The 14831-nt window shown below is 43.5% G+C and overlaps 1 protein-coding gene across 1 annotated transcript in view; it reads right to left on the bottom strand.

Annotated features, from left to right (window-relative positions):
- LOC124573670 overlaps positions 1-13086 on the bottom strand; it is a 75607-nt gene extending 62521 nt beyond the window's left edge. Inside the window, exons 1-3 of the mRNA XM_047131143.1 lie at positions 13075-13086; positions 7552-7701; positions 1340-1821 (exon numbers count right to left, since the gene is read on the bottom strand). Of these exons, the coding sequence (XP_046987099.1) occupies positions 1340-1821; positions 7552-7701; positions 13075-13086 (644 nt within the window). The remainder of the gene's footprint in view (positions 1-1339; positions 1822-7551; positions 7702-13074) is intronic.
- Between the last annotated feature and the right edge of the window lie 1745 nt (positions 13087-14831).

Below are 14831 nucleotides of genomic sequence, written 5' to 3'. Positions count from 1 at the left end.
TGGAACAAACTGCTGAGGTCATCGGTCCCTAAACTTACACACAGTTTAGTCTAGCTTAAACTAGCTTACGATAAGGACAACACACACCCATGCCCGAGGGAGGACTCGAACCTCCAACGGAAGGAGTAGCGCAGACCGTGAAAAGGCGCCTTAGACAGCGTGGCTACCCCGCGCTGCTTTCTGTGTTTTAATTACAATTCTATAAGTAAGAAAAATCGCAGAAAGGTACATGTCTGTTTTCTGATTCTATAAAAATACGACTCATGTAAAACCTGCTGAAATTTCCTCTCAACTGCTTTCAGGTTCAAATGGTTCAAATGGCTCTGAGCACTATGGGACTTAACTTCTGAGGTCATCAGTCGCCTAGAACTTAGAACTAATTAAATCTAACTAAACTAAGGACATCACACACATCCGTGCCCGAGGCAGGATTCGAACCTGTGACCCTAGCGGTCGCTCGGATCCAGACTGTAGCGCCTAGAACCGCACGGCCACTCCGGCCGGGCTTCTTTCAGTTTTTTTTATATTTATTTGTTCATGATTCGTGAATGTTATGTGCGTATGTAATGTGTTCTACAGCCCTCCTTGGGAATAGAGGGAAATGAACACAATCACAGAATAATATGAGTCTGAGTCGGATATTTTGTATGAAATTGGGCGGATACCGGCGGGGATAAGCTTTCGGGTACTGATCATACTGTGTCGGTCATCGAGCCGACTGAAATCTCCAGTAATCCGGCCTTAGCCTCTCTCTCCAGATCTCTGCCGCTTACTCAATGCTATCCTCTAGCTAGGTGTCTTCCTCAACATACTCGTTAGAAGTACGATCAGCTGACGTGAGAGCCAACACGAACAGTATCATGTCCTAACAGTCAGACGATTATTTAGCTTCATTCCAGCTTTGACACAGAGACACACGTGTAGCGGTCATGATGTGTGGGGGAGGAAGAGTAGGATTGACTTAAATCTTATCGAGAAGATGATTGTGGATGGTATGGGTGGACTCCTGCGCTCCTGTCAGTGAGCATTAAATGTAGTTTTGTGCCCTGTCTACCCGCTGCTGCAATCCACAGTATTCAACTGCTGCTGCTATTGTCACGATTTAGGTCGTCACGAAAGCTGATAATGGCAACTGAATCGGGGTACCTATTGAACCATGTCTGCGATATGAGCAGGATTACATTACGCTCGTCGAATTCAACGTACAATCAATGTTATTCATAGAAATGTAGATTTTTCTAACCATACCATGAATTGCGATAACATTAAAGCAACAAGAATAGCAGTAAATTTATCAAATACGTTGAGTGGCAATATCCCTGGAAGTGATATTGCTTACCTGAGAATTTCGTGATGATGGTGAATGTTCTTTACCAGTTGTGGATACATATCGTTTGCCATGCCCTCTAATGACACGTGCTCAGTACTTTGAAGGTAATCATTGCTTCCAACGGTCCACCCGTCGCGTTTAGGGACAGTCCGACGATTCCTCTGTTGATATTCCGTTCCTTGAACCGTAAGGCGATCCTTGTGCATGGCTGTAATGTTTCCGTTCAGAACTTCTAGCTCAGCTGCCACCACCAGCATTATGTGAATAAAGAAGGCGTCCACGCAAGTAGCAGACTGCGTCCCTACTAGCAGGCAGAAACCTTGAACAACATAGAGTATTTCATACGAGGGTGACAGGTACATATACTCTGGGAACCAGAGGGGTACGGGGAACTGGCGAGCAGGTTCGAGTGACTCCTGGTCCGAGGCGAGGAGAGCACGAGCCAGCAGCGGAGTGGAAAGCCACGCGACCAGACCCTGGATGAGAGCCACCTGCGGAAAGAAGCAAGCTTTGTACGTATCTGGCTGAGCTACGTTGCAGCCAGACACTGACAGCCTGGCCTCAGTAACAACAAAGTTCTGCGATAAATACAGGGTTATTCATAACGTTCTTCCGATTCCACAAGAGTAGGTCTTCTACACGAACGAAGATAAAAGTGTAGGGTGGACATTATCATAAGCCTAGACCTAGAAAGCTTTTTTTTTTCAAAGGAAGAAATCGATTTTACAAGAGTATACAGGGTGGCCCATTGATCGTGACCGGGCCAAATATCTCACGAAATAAGCGTCAAACGAAAAAACTAGATGGCGATGCCATAGGTCAAACAGATATCAACTGCGTTTTTTAAAATAGGAACTCCCATTTTTTATTACATATTCGTGTAGTACGTAAAGAAATATGAATGTTTTAGTTGGACCACTTTTTTTGCTTTGTGATAGATGGCGCTGTAATAATCACAAACACATGGCTCACATTTTAGACGATCAACTGGTAACAGGTAGGTTTTTTTAAATTAAAATACAGATCGTAGGTACGTTCGAACATTTTATTTCGGTTGTGCTAATGTGATACATGTACCTTTGTGAACTTACCAATTCTGAGAACGCATGCTGTTACAGCATGATTACCTGTAAATACCACATTAATGCAATAAATGCTCAAAATGATGTCCGTAAACCTCAATGCATTTGGCAATACGTGTAACGACATTCCTCTCAACAGCGAGTAGTTCGCCTTGCGTAATGTTCGCACATGCATAGAGAATGCGCTGAGCATGTTGTCAGGCGTTGTCGGTGGATCACGATGGCAAATATCCTTCAACTTTACCCACAGAAAGAAATCCAGGGACGTCAAACCCGGTGAACGTGCGGGCCATGGTATGGTGCTTTGACGACCAATCCGACTGTCGTGAAATATGCTATTCAATACCGCTTCAACCACACGCGAGCTATCTGCCGGACATCCATCATGTTGGAAGTACATCGCCATTCTGTCATGCAGTGAAACATCTCGTAGTAACATCGGTGGAAAATTACGTAGGAAATCAGCACATGCTGCACCATTTAGATTGCCATCGATAAAATGGGGGCCATTCACCTTCCTGCCATAATGCATCACCGAACATTAACCCGCCAAGGTCACTGATGTTCCACTCGTCGTAGCCATCGTGGTTTTTCCGTTGCCCAACAATGCATATTACGCCGGTTTACGTTACCGCTGTTGGTCAATGACGCTTCGTCGCTAAATAGAACGTGTGCAAAAAATCTGTCATCGTCCCGTAATTTCTCTTGTGCCCAGTGGAAGAACTGTACACGACGTTCAATGTCGTCGCCATGCAGTTCCTGGTGCATACAGATATGGTACGGTTGCAATCGATGTTGATGTATCATTCCCAACACCGACGTTTCTGAGATTACCGATTCTCGCGCAATTTGTCTGTTACTGATTTGCGGATTAGCCCCGACAGCAGCTAAAACACCTGCTTGGGTATCATCATTTGCTGCAGGTCGTGGTTGACGTTTCACATGTGACTGAACACTTCCTGTTTCCTTAAATAACGTAACTATCGGGCGAACGGTCCAGACACTTGGATGATGTCGTCCAGGATACCGAGCAGCATACATAGCACACGCGCGTAGCATTACTTATTGAACGTCCCTCGTAAAACCTTTGGCGACTTTTTACAATTAATTTGAAAATCCAAAATTTTACTTAAGTCTCACAAATGTCAGTGTGGCCCACATCACACGCATGACAAGAAAACAAACAACAGAACGACAGTTAAACTCGTTACATATTTTTAGCGAGCGCATCTGGGGTTATTGTGTTGACTACCGTTGTTATGAGGCGTCGTAGTTTTCCCAATGTCGTTGGAAGCGAAGACACGTAAATGAAATATTTCACAGACACCCACAATGAAAAATTTCATACGACGAGAAGAGATGAAATTGGAGGCCAACGGTGCATCATTCGTTGAGGCAGCTCGTTGTGAGCAAAATGCTCGTATTGCAGCAATCAGTTATCTGATGCTACGACTCGTTGAGAAATGGAGTTTTCATCACATTATTAACTTTCAAATTCGATGAATAATTTGAAATGCACCGGAACTTTCTATCTCTATTCATGTAGTAGACATAGTGTTGCGAAATCGAATGATTTTTTTTTCAAAATCCGTGTGTCTCATTTTCTGAAGCTGTTTATCACTTACATGCAAAATAATTTCCGTATTCTGTGTTGTCTTGTGATATTTCAGCAAATCCTCTCAAGTGCAAATATATATGTAAATGGTTAAAATGGCTCTGAGCACTATGGGACTTAACTTCTGAGGTCATCAGTACCCTAGAACTTAGTACTACTTAAACCTAACTAACCTAAGGACATCACACACAACCATGCCCGAGGCAGGATTCGAACCTGCGGCCGTAGCGGTCGCGCGGTTCTAGACTGTAGCGCCTAGAACCGCTCGTCCAACCCGGCCGGCGAAATGTATATGTAAGCTTTGAGTTTCTGTGTTCATATAACGTCATGCCACATTTACCAGATAGATAGTCCTCATTGGGCATTACACTCAAGGAGGCAAGAAAACCACCACGAAGGTGTTATCCAAATGGGACAGATAGAAATGGATAAATGTTATGCACATGTACTGACGAACAAATGATTGCAGTTTCAGGAAAATCAGATGATTTATTCAAGAGAAAAAGTTTCACGTACTGAGAAAGTCAACAACGGGTTTTTCCACCTCTGGTCCTCATGCAACAAGTTATTCGGCTTGGAACTGATCGTTAGAGGTGCTGGCTGTACTCCTGAGGCCGGCCGAAGTGGCCGTGCGGTTAAAGGCGCTGCAGTCTGGAACCGCAACACCGCTACGGTCGCAGGTTCGAATCCTGCCTCGGGCATGGATGTTTGTGATGTCCTTAGGTTAGTTAGGTTTAATTAGTTCTAAGTTCTAGGGGACTAATGACCTCAGAAGTTGAGTCCCATAGTGCTCAGAGCCATTTGAACCATTTTTTTGTACTCCTGAGGGACATCGTGCCAAATTCTGTCCAACTAGCGCGGTAGATCGCTCTGACCCAATGCTCCAATTGTTCTCTGTTGGGAAGCGATATGGCTGGCCACGTTGCTGGCGAAGGTATTGTTTGGCAAGCACGAAAACAAGTATCAGAAACTCTGGCAGTGTGCGGGCGGGCATCATCTTGTTCAAGCGTAACCCCAGGATGGTTTGTTACGAAGGTCATCAAAACGAGTCGTAGAATATCGTCGTCGTGCCGCTGTGCTGTAAGGGTCAACCAAAGGGGTTCTGCTATGCAATGAAATGGAATCCCAGAGCATCACTCCTGGTTGTCGGGCCGTATGGCGGGCGACAGTCAGGTTGAAATCCCACCGCTCTCCAGGAAGTCTCCCGACAGGTCTGCGGCCTGGAATCTTATTGACTGGAGTAGAATTGTCTTCAGCGATGAAACCCGCTTGGAACTGAGCCCCCACGACCAGTGAAGATGTATCTGGAGACGTCAAAGACAATGGTGAGACATCAACTTGTATTTTGTCGGCCATGCGGTCCGACAACCTGTAGTGATGGTTTGCGGTGCCATTTCCTCTCGTAGCAGGATCCCTTGGGTCGTCATCTGCGGTACCCTTACAGCTCAGCGGTAAGTCGACGATATCCGCCGCCCCGTTTGGTTGCCCTTCATGTCAAATCATTCGGGCTTACATTTCAGCAAGATAAAGCACGTCCTCAAATGGCGAGTATTTCTAATGCTTGCCTTCGTGCTTGCCAAATTCTGTTTTCGTCAGCAAGGTCGCCAGATCCCTACTCAACTGAGAACGTCTGGAGAACTGTGGGCAGGGCCCTCCAACCAGCTGCACACTTTGACGATCTAACGTGCCAACTGGACAGATTTGGTACGAATTCCATCAGGAGGATATTCAACAACTCCGACAATCAATGTCAAGTTGAATAACTGCTTGCACTGTGGCGACAGGGACACTAACGCACTACTGACTTGCTCAGTTTGTGAAGCACTTTCTCTTTAATAAATTATCAATTTTTTTCTGAAATCATAATCATTTGCTTGTCTGCACATATACATAACGCCTACCGATTTTAGTCTCATTCGAATAATTTCTTCGTGTGGCGCCATTTTCTTTAATATTTTTTTGTATCTTAGAGTGTATATGTAACTACTTAGGGGCGCCAGAGCTTATGTGCTTATGTATCAAATTTCATGAAAATACGCATAGCTCAAATGACAATTCATCTGAAAAGCAGAACAGTTTAATCAACGCTTAGCTTACTGACAGAATCACAAGGGATATTAAAGTATTTATTGCTTATAATTTGATCGTTACCAGGAAACGGACTGCTGAGGTTTACTTTAGACCAATGGAGATATACAATGTGATCGAACTAGTCAACAGCCACACTTTTTCCACGACAAGTTCGTATTTAAATGTGGAGAACACCATACAATTTGTGTTGTACTCTTTCCGCTGTAAATGATGATGAATGTTGTTCGTACTTAGACTTCCACGTTCAAAACCGCTTGATATAAAAGTTACCTAGGTTTAGAGGAATGTCCTATTGTCAAATAAGCTGACTTTTAACCAGGCGCTTTCCTTTGGTCTTCTAATGGAGAATAATGTGAAATATTATCTTTAACGATAGTATTTTTTCAGCGTATTCTGTGAAAGAAGATAAAGGTGCTGAAAGTGGATATAAGGTCTGTAGTTATTTTAAGTGCCAGTAATCAAACAATAGCATAGGCATAGCTTTAACCACATGGCTGCATCTTCTGAAGTGATAATGCTCCGTGTCACATGGCATTCAGAGCAGAAGATAAGCGCGATGAACATGAGAATGAAGGAACACGTACTCCCCAGCGTCGAAACGTTCGTATCAAGATATAAGTGAGACACATGAGTGTCTACTGAAAAATAATTAAAGGTGTTAAATGAAACAACAAATATACTGTTTTCCGTCACTGTTTATTTCTACGACGCGTTTCAAAGGGTTTGTTTACAAAATACAGCAGTATACATGTGATGTGTTACGACAGTGAAAGGAATCTGGAGATAGTGCCACAAGTTCCTCCAAATATGTAACACGACACACACACAAATGTGACATCAACAAATGTAAACCCACCTGATGATGGAGGTTTAAACCTTGGAAACGAGTCGTGGGGATAAATAAACAGTGACTGGTAACAGTATACTTGTTGTTTCATTTAATGTCAATAACTGTCACGGTAAAGCCTAACCTAAAATGTTCCCATTTAAAATTAAAGGTGTATTGGGATACTGAAGCATCTCTCAAGAATTTCAACACTTTTTATGTAAGAATTAATATAAAATCCCACTGATCACTATTCAGGATTTACATGTGATCCTCAGATAAGTTAGGCCTGTTTCGGTGAGCAGAGCTATTCCGGCGACATATTGGGTGGGTGTCCATATTATTATATGCAAGTTCAGTAGACAGTTATGAAAGATAGCACAGATGATTTAATGGTAGAAATTAGGTAAACTTGAGTCCTTATGCAAAGCCAGTGCGCTTCTTGTCGCCACATCCTAAAGCTAAAAGTTTTGCTGATGAACGGATCTCCTTCATACAGTCGTTTCTGTTTGGCATCACATTAAAATTTAAACATTATCGTACGAATCATATTTTTAAACGTTGTTTTTGGATATCTGTAACATTTACACTGAGTGTTGGTCAGTACCTGCATGAATATGTACAGGCGGCGTGACAGCTTTTGGTTTCGGCTCCGGATCCTGTGACTGCTTTTGCCGTTACCATAACTTCCCCTGACGTCGGACAGAATCTGCAGCAGCTCTCGCAGGGCGTCACGTTTGTAGATGAAGAACGCAACCTACAAACAGATAGCACCGAATGCCACAGTGACGCTTGGTTACAGTCGCAACGACGAAGGGGTTAACTCATATAGGCCTACAAAGTCTAAACCGATACTGCTAGCTAATAGTGAGGTTACAATACACTTTGCTAGTACTTTTACCAAAGCGTGCAATAACGACTCTAACAAATAGTAGAACAACTATGCCAGTGAATGCAAATAGGACATTACTCAACAATGCATCTTACTAGAACGAGTGTTGTATGTAGATTACACTGGAATACAGTTACTCACTGTGTCTACAGGAAAACGTCGTTCTACTTTCCTAGACGCTAGGCAGCTAGCACGTAATTACCTATCAGCAGATCCCATTGTGTCTGTTGTCGACCGCTAATACGACTGCATCTTTTCTGTCACATAATGGCAGCCTTGTACTGTGATTAATGGATGAGATAATGGGACGGACATTTTATTAATAACTAATTGTCTATTCTGACCTGGCGTTATTTTCTGATTCACTAATTGTTCTTTGTATGTTTTTTTGTAGTTATTGGACTACTTATAAAGATGTGAATTATCTATGAATGTATTTTGATATCTAAATTACTTGCTTGTAAATACATTATTGCTATGAAAATTACTATGATGTAGTAGTTTACTGTAAATCGATTCAAGTGCCAGGCCCAGTTAGGGTTAAAAGCTGTAGTAACCACGACCAACAGCGGGAATGCCTTGGGACGCGGATCGGAGCCGCCAGGCGGGGAAGCCGCCGGCGGTGGAGCACGCACCACTGGGTAAACACAGGACGAGTCGGCGACAGACCAACGACAACTGACAACAACCGACCACGACCGACTATGAGGGAGACAACAAGGAAGAGATAAACAACGGGGGCTTGTGGAAACCACAACACCAAACACCAAACGCAAATCCACTCGGAACCAGAGCCAGGCAAATGTCAACAACGAACGACGAGCAACGACCAGAACGCAGTACTGCCGAGATAGAAACTTTTTTTTTTTCTTTATTGTATTTCAATTCCCCATCGGGGCGGGCTGGCAGCAGTATATGCGCTGCTCTTCAGCCGAAAGACATAGAACAAACAATAGAAGACATTTAAAAATAACAAAGGAGAGAATATGGTGAACATAGATATAAAAAAAGGGGGAACATCATGGAAGGCAATAGACAAAAAACGGGGTGACTGTAAAATGGAGATAAAAAACTGTTTAAAAGTAGCACACACAAAAAGCCACACACTGCGACAATTAAAAGAACACAAGGCACAGTATGACTGGAGCATAAAAGGTATCGACGGATGACGTAGCACATAACAAACACTGACGGCGAACCTCAAGGCAGTACACAATTAAAATCACACCTCTTGACGCACAGGAGAAACAGCACTAAACGACACTGATGTGGCACACTGACGATGATCAAAACAGAGGATCTGCCAGGCGCAAGGAGATGAGGGAGACCTGAAGAAGGGAGGGAGGGGAAGAGATGGGGGAGATGAGCGGGGGGCGCGCTGAAGAGGGCCAGGTAGGGAGGGATGTGGGAAGGAAAGAGGCAAGTATGGGGTGCAGGGTCTCAGGGAAGGGGGGGAAAGGAGGAAAATCCGCTCTGGGAGAAGGAGGGAAGAGGAAAAAGGGGGCCTTGGGGAGGGGGGGGGGAACAAGGCCAGGTTATAGTTGGAAGGAAGGGTAGATGTCACAGCGAAGTTCGTCATCCAGGAGGGGGAGGCATGGGAAATTGCCCTGATGAAGGAGATGGAGGGTGTGGAGGTGGAGAGGGGGAGGTATACAGCGATAGAGGTGCGGCACGGTTGGGGGGGTGGAGAGGAAGGAGGAAACCAGAGGCTGGGGGGGATCAAGCCTGCGGACAATGTAAAGGATGTGGAGATGTTGGAGGAACAGGAGGAGGTGGGGGAAGGGGATCAGTTCATACTGGAGCCGTGTGGGGGAAGGAAGGCGGATACGGAAGGCAAGGCGGAGCGCATGACGTTCAAGGATTTGGAGGGCCTTGTAAAAGCGGGTGGGGGCGGAGATCCAGGCAACGCTGGCATAACAGAGGATAGGACAGATGAGGGATTTGTAGGTGTGGAGGATGGTACAAGGATGCAATCCCCATGTCCAGCCAGACAGGAGTTTCAGAAGGCAGAGGTGGGAATGGGCTTTCTGCTGGACAGTCTGGAGATGAGGGGTCCAGGTGAGGTGTCGGTCGAGGGTGAGGCCAAGGTATTTCAAGGTGGGGGTGAGCTGAATGGGATGACCATAAAGGGTGAGGTAGAAATCATGGAGGCGAAAGGAGCGAGTGGTGCGGCCTATGATGATTGCCTGGGTTTTGGAGGGGTTGAGTCGGAGGAACCACTGGTTACCCCAAGTGGCGAACTGGTTAAGGTGGGTTTGGAGGGTACGTAGAGACCGTTGAAGGGTAGGATAGAGAACCAGGAAGGCGGTGTCATCAGCATACTGGAGAAGGTGGACTGGTGGGGGTGGCTTGGGCATATCAGCTGTATACAAGAGATAAAGGAGAGGGGGGAGGACAGAACCCTGGGGAACACTAGCCGTGGGATAAACGATATGGGAGTTGGTGTTGTGGAGGGTGACATAGGAAGGACGGTGCGAGAGGAAGGGAGCGGCCAGACGGACAAAATTGATAGGCAGGGCGTAGGTTTGGAGTTTAAAGAGGAGACCGGGATGCCATACACGGTCATAGGCATTTTGGAGGTCAAGGGAAACAAAAATGGCGGAGCGACGGGAGTTGAGCTGGAGGGACAGAAGGTGAACAAGGTTGAGGAGTTGGTCTTCAGCAGAGGAGATAGAAACGAAATCCAGATCGAGTACCAGACTGGCTAGACTAGGGCAGAGCGGGTCCCTATATACGAAACCGGAGGGAGTGGCTATTGGCCGCTGTCTGCACGTGGCGTAGCGGTGGCGCTCTCGCTGCGCGAGAGACGCTGCGTGGAATAGCCTCCGCGGAGGCGGAGCCCTCCATGGGCTGACCACGTCCATTTGTTCTGCCGCGTGTTCGACTTCCGCGGCGGAAGGTACTAGAAAAGTGACCTGTGTTGACAGCGGAAGAAGAAATGACGACTTCTTGACAGCTATGACTGACCTGCAGTGGACATAGGCCAGTGTTAGCGATCTTATGAAATTCGGTAATGCGGAAAAGTGAAGGAACAGGAAGTTGGAGCGTGTCTCGCAAAAAGGAGTGTTAAATGATGAGCCTGTAAAAGGTGAACTGGGTTTCGAGAGGTACCGTCGCGTATTTAAAATTTCCGTGGTCTCGGCTCATCATAGTGATGTTCTAGAACTGTTTGACTCTGTGCCGAGGTACTGTTTAGTTAAAGTTCACGAGTAAATGAGGACAGTGGATATACTGCAGGAAGCGAGACTAGAGGACACAGAAATTGGAGTGTAGACGGAAGTACTTCCATAGTGAAGATTCACCATCAAGAGAAAAAGTGCTGAGGATTGTGGGAATGTTAATGACGGACAGCACATATTTTATGTTTCGAGAAGTTTCGTAACTGCTTGAGACTGAATTATTACTTACAGGAGGAAGAAGTGCGAAGAATTTAATTGATCATGCGTTAATCTGTTCAGGAAATTATTACTTTCTGACAAATGAGCATGTAAGAAAACTAATAGATTCTGTCTTGTGTGTATGGCTGTCACTAAAGTACTTCGTTTTTCTAAAGTATTTCAATACTAGAATAAAACCAGTAAAGTTATGTTGAATATATTTTGATTTGATACTGGACAAAAATTTAAAATTGTCAAAATTATGATTATTATAATTATTTACATAACTTGTGGATTAATTTGAAAAGATCTTGTAACTTAACTTCTATAAAGTATTACTGACATGCAAGTTTTAACTTTTGATGTTAAGATCGATACGTATATATAAATACCTTCGCGTTGTGTGTTGATCATCGCCAGTCTCTGTAGTCTAACTTTTTCGCCTGATCAGAAGTCGGTTGTTGTGGTCTAGATGTAAAACGTTGTGCTTTCGTGCTGCAGATATTGTATTGTTAATGTGACTGTTTTGCTTGAATTATATCATTTAGAAGAGTTCAATAAATGTGATACATAATGAATACACACGTCTGCGTTTTTTATTGTTAAAATAAATACAAAGAATCAATGGAACAAATAAAAAGAGAGACATCTGCACCACGTATTAACAATTCATACCTCCCTATGACTGTGCCAAGCCAAAAAGAAAGTGTAATACACATTGTGAAACAAGAGAATATGTTCAAATAAATGTTTGAAACTTTCTGACATATTGAGATTCAGATTCTAATTCTTTGCCTTTTGGCTTCAGCTTTTGTTGCTGTTAAAGAGCGGTGAACCAAATCGTTTCACAGTTAGAGCGAAGTTTGCAACAAACACTATAATTTTATGTTGTCTAACTACGTGAATAGGGTTAGAACGTTCACGGATAACTATTAATATTTCTACTGCAGTATAGTTCCTTGTTTACCCCCGAAGAGTAGAAAACAGGTGCATCAAATGGCTGAAATCACAGATAATATGCGATAGCTGTTTTTCATTGGAATTTTCAGGGTTGAATTTTCTGTATGTATGTCGTTCCTGCATGCGAGCTTTCCGGGGTATTAAGCTCGGTACTGTCACGCAAACTACTCGTAGCTAACTGCGAAGTCCTCCCTCCCCCCCCCCCCCCCTCGACATCGCGTCACGTCTTGTCGTCGAATTACTGCGCGTCATCAGACCTCAGTCCTCTCGAGAAAACTCTCTGTTCTGCTACCACTAGCAGCCAAAAAATCGTATTTCACTTTACGTGTTTTTTATCTGTCATTTTAACCTTCTTTATATGTCCTAACAACTTTATTTTCTTTAATCGCTGTCGCAGGAAAATACTAACTAGCAACGGAAAGTCCAACAAATGACCCCTTAGGTGCAGGGAAGTTAACGCAGATCTTTCCATAAACCGACCATACTAAGATTCTCATAACTTCTTCTTATCACTTGGAGAATTTTAATTTCGAGTCTCTGGTCCTGAATGCATACGTTGTTTCTCGTGTTAGCATCCCACTAATTAGTTATTTTGTGATATTACTATAGCCAATTAGGCCTGACATATATTTTTAAGAGTGCTCAATCACAGCTTGTGTTTGCGAATTGCGTTACACGTAGAATTATGGGTACAGAAACACTGTTCCTGTCGACTCAATTTCGATAAAAATCGTCTGACAGATTTTGTGTTGATCGTTACTGACGGTTTCTTCACTCTTCTGAGTCGTAGCCATTAAGTGTTGACTAGTACAAGAAAATGTTATGCCAATGAAAAGTGTTCTAATGAATATTTTATTTGCCTTCTGATAAGGATTTCTGAGCAACCATACTTTATACATACCTGCACTTTCATGTTCAGTTTAAAATATGATGACTTGTTGCCAGAAATGACTAATTCTACAAATGATTAATTACTTCTTTGGAACATTTATTATATGAAGAGAAAGAGCATATCTCGTTGGAAACGACAGCTGAAGTCTGGAGTTGCAATATCACAGTAAATTATTCAAACCCGTTTCCTTTATTTACAATTGGAATTTTTTAAATAATAGGGGAGTTTGGATATTGTTAGCATACAAAGGACTATAGCAGAAAGAAACATACCCCATGTCCTAATACTGACCTGTCCAATGCTTCCTTAATCATTGGCTATATTTCACTACGGGTTTTCCCGAGCTTAATGCAGCTATTAATGTTCATTCTTTCCTCACAATCGGCATCTATTGTGTCACCATAACTAATGCACCAAGAACCCAAACAATCTGTTGTCAGGCACAGCCCTGTATCTAGTGAGTTTGTGGGGAAATGTGGCCAAGGTCATTTCAAGAACGCACATATGTTGTTGTTGTGGTCTTCAGTCCTGCGACTGGTTTGATGCAGCTCTCCATGCTACTCTATCCCGTGCAAGCTTCTTCATCTCCCAGTACCTACTGCAACCTACATCCTTCTGAATCTGCTTAGTGTATTCATCTCTTGGTCTCCCCCTACGATTTTTACCCTCCACGCTGCCCTCCAATATTAAATTGGTGATCCCTTGATGCCTCAGAACATGCCCTACCAACCGATCCCTTCTTCTGGTCAAGTTGTGCCACAAATTTCTCTTCTCCCCAATCCTATTCAATACTTCCTCATTAGTTATGTGATCTACCCATCTAATCTTCAGCATTCTTCTGTAGCACCACATTTCGAAAGCTTCTATTCTCTTCTTGTCCAAACTATTTATCGTCCATGTTTCACTTCCATACATGGCTACACTCCATACAAATACTTTCAGAAATGACTTCCTGACACTTAAATCTAAACTCGATGTTAACAAATTTCTCTTCTTCAGAAACGCTTTCCTTGCCATTGCCAGTCTAGATTTTATATCCTCTCTACTTCGACCATCATCAGTTATGTTGCTCCCCAAATAGCAAAACTCCTTTACTACTTTTAAGTGTCTCATTTCCTAATCTAATTCCCTCAGCATCACCCGACTTAATGCGACTACATTCCATTATCCTCGTTTTGCTTTTGTTGATGTTCATCTTATATCCTCCCTTCAAGACACCATCCATTCCGTTCAACTGCTCTTCCAAGTCCTTTGCTGTCTCTGACAGAATTACAATGTCATCGGCGAACCTCAAAGTTTTTATTTCTTCCCCATGGATTTTAATACCTACTCCGAATTTTTCTTTTGTTTCCTTTACTGCTTGCTCAATATACAGATTGAATAACATCAGGGAGAGACTACAACCCTGTCTTACTCCCTTCCCAACCACTGCTTCCCTTTCATGTCCCTCGACTCTTATAACTGCCATCTGGTTTCTGTACAAATTGTAAATAGCCTTTCGCTCCCTGTATTTTACCCCTGCCACCTGCACATATACCAGGTAACATATGAACAGCTTTTGTTCCTTTTTAACATTCCAAAGTCAGGAGTGAAAAACATGTCCTGGAACTTTTCTGACAAAGGGGATATGTTATTAATTTGCAACATTTATTCTTCTTGTACTTTTTGGCCTGTTTCTGTTTAATACAGATGTGAATTATGAAAGGGGGCGTAGCATCGCATTCTGTCTTCGCAAACGCAAGTGTACAGTGGTGAAAGGTGGCAGA

This window comes from Schistocerca americana, chromosome 1 (genome assembly GCF_021461395.2).
Source record: "Schistocerca americana isolate TAMUIC-IGC-003095 chromosome 1, iqSchAmer2.1, whole genome shotgun sequence".
Classification (NCBI taxonomy): Eukaryota; Metazoa; Arthropoda; class Insecta; order Orthoptera; family Acrididae; genus Schistocerca; species Schistocerca americana.
Note: the sequence above shows the minus strand (reverse complement) of the source record. Positions and strands in the feature narration are given on the sequence as shown.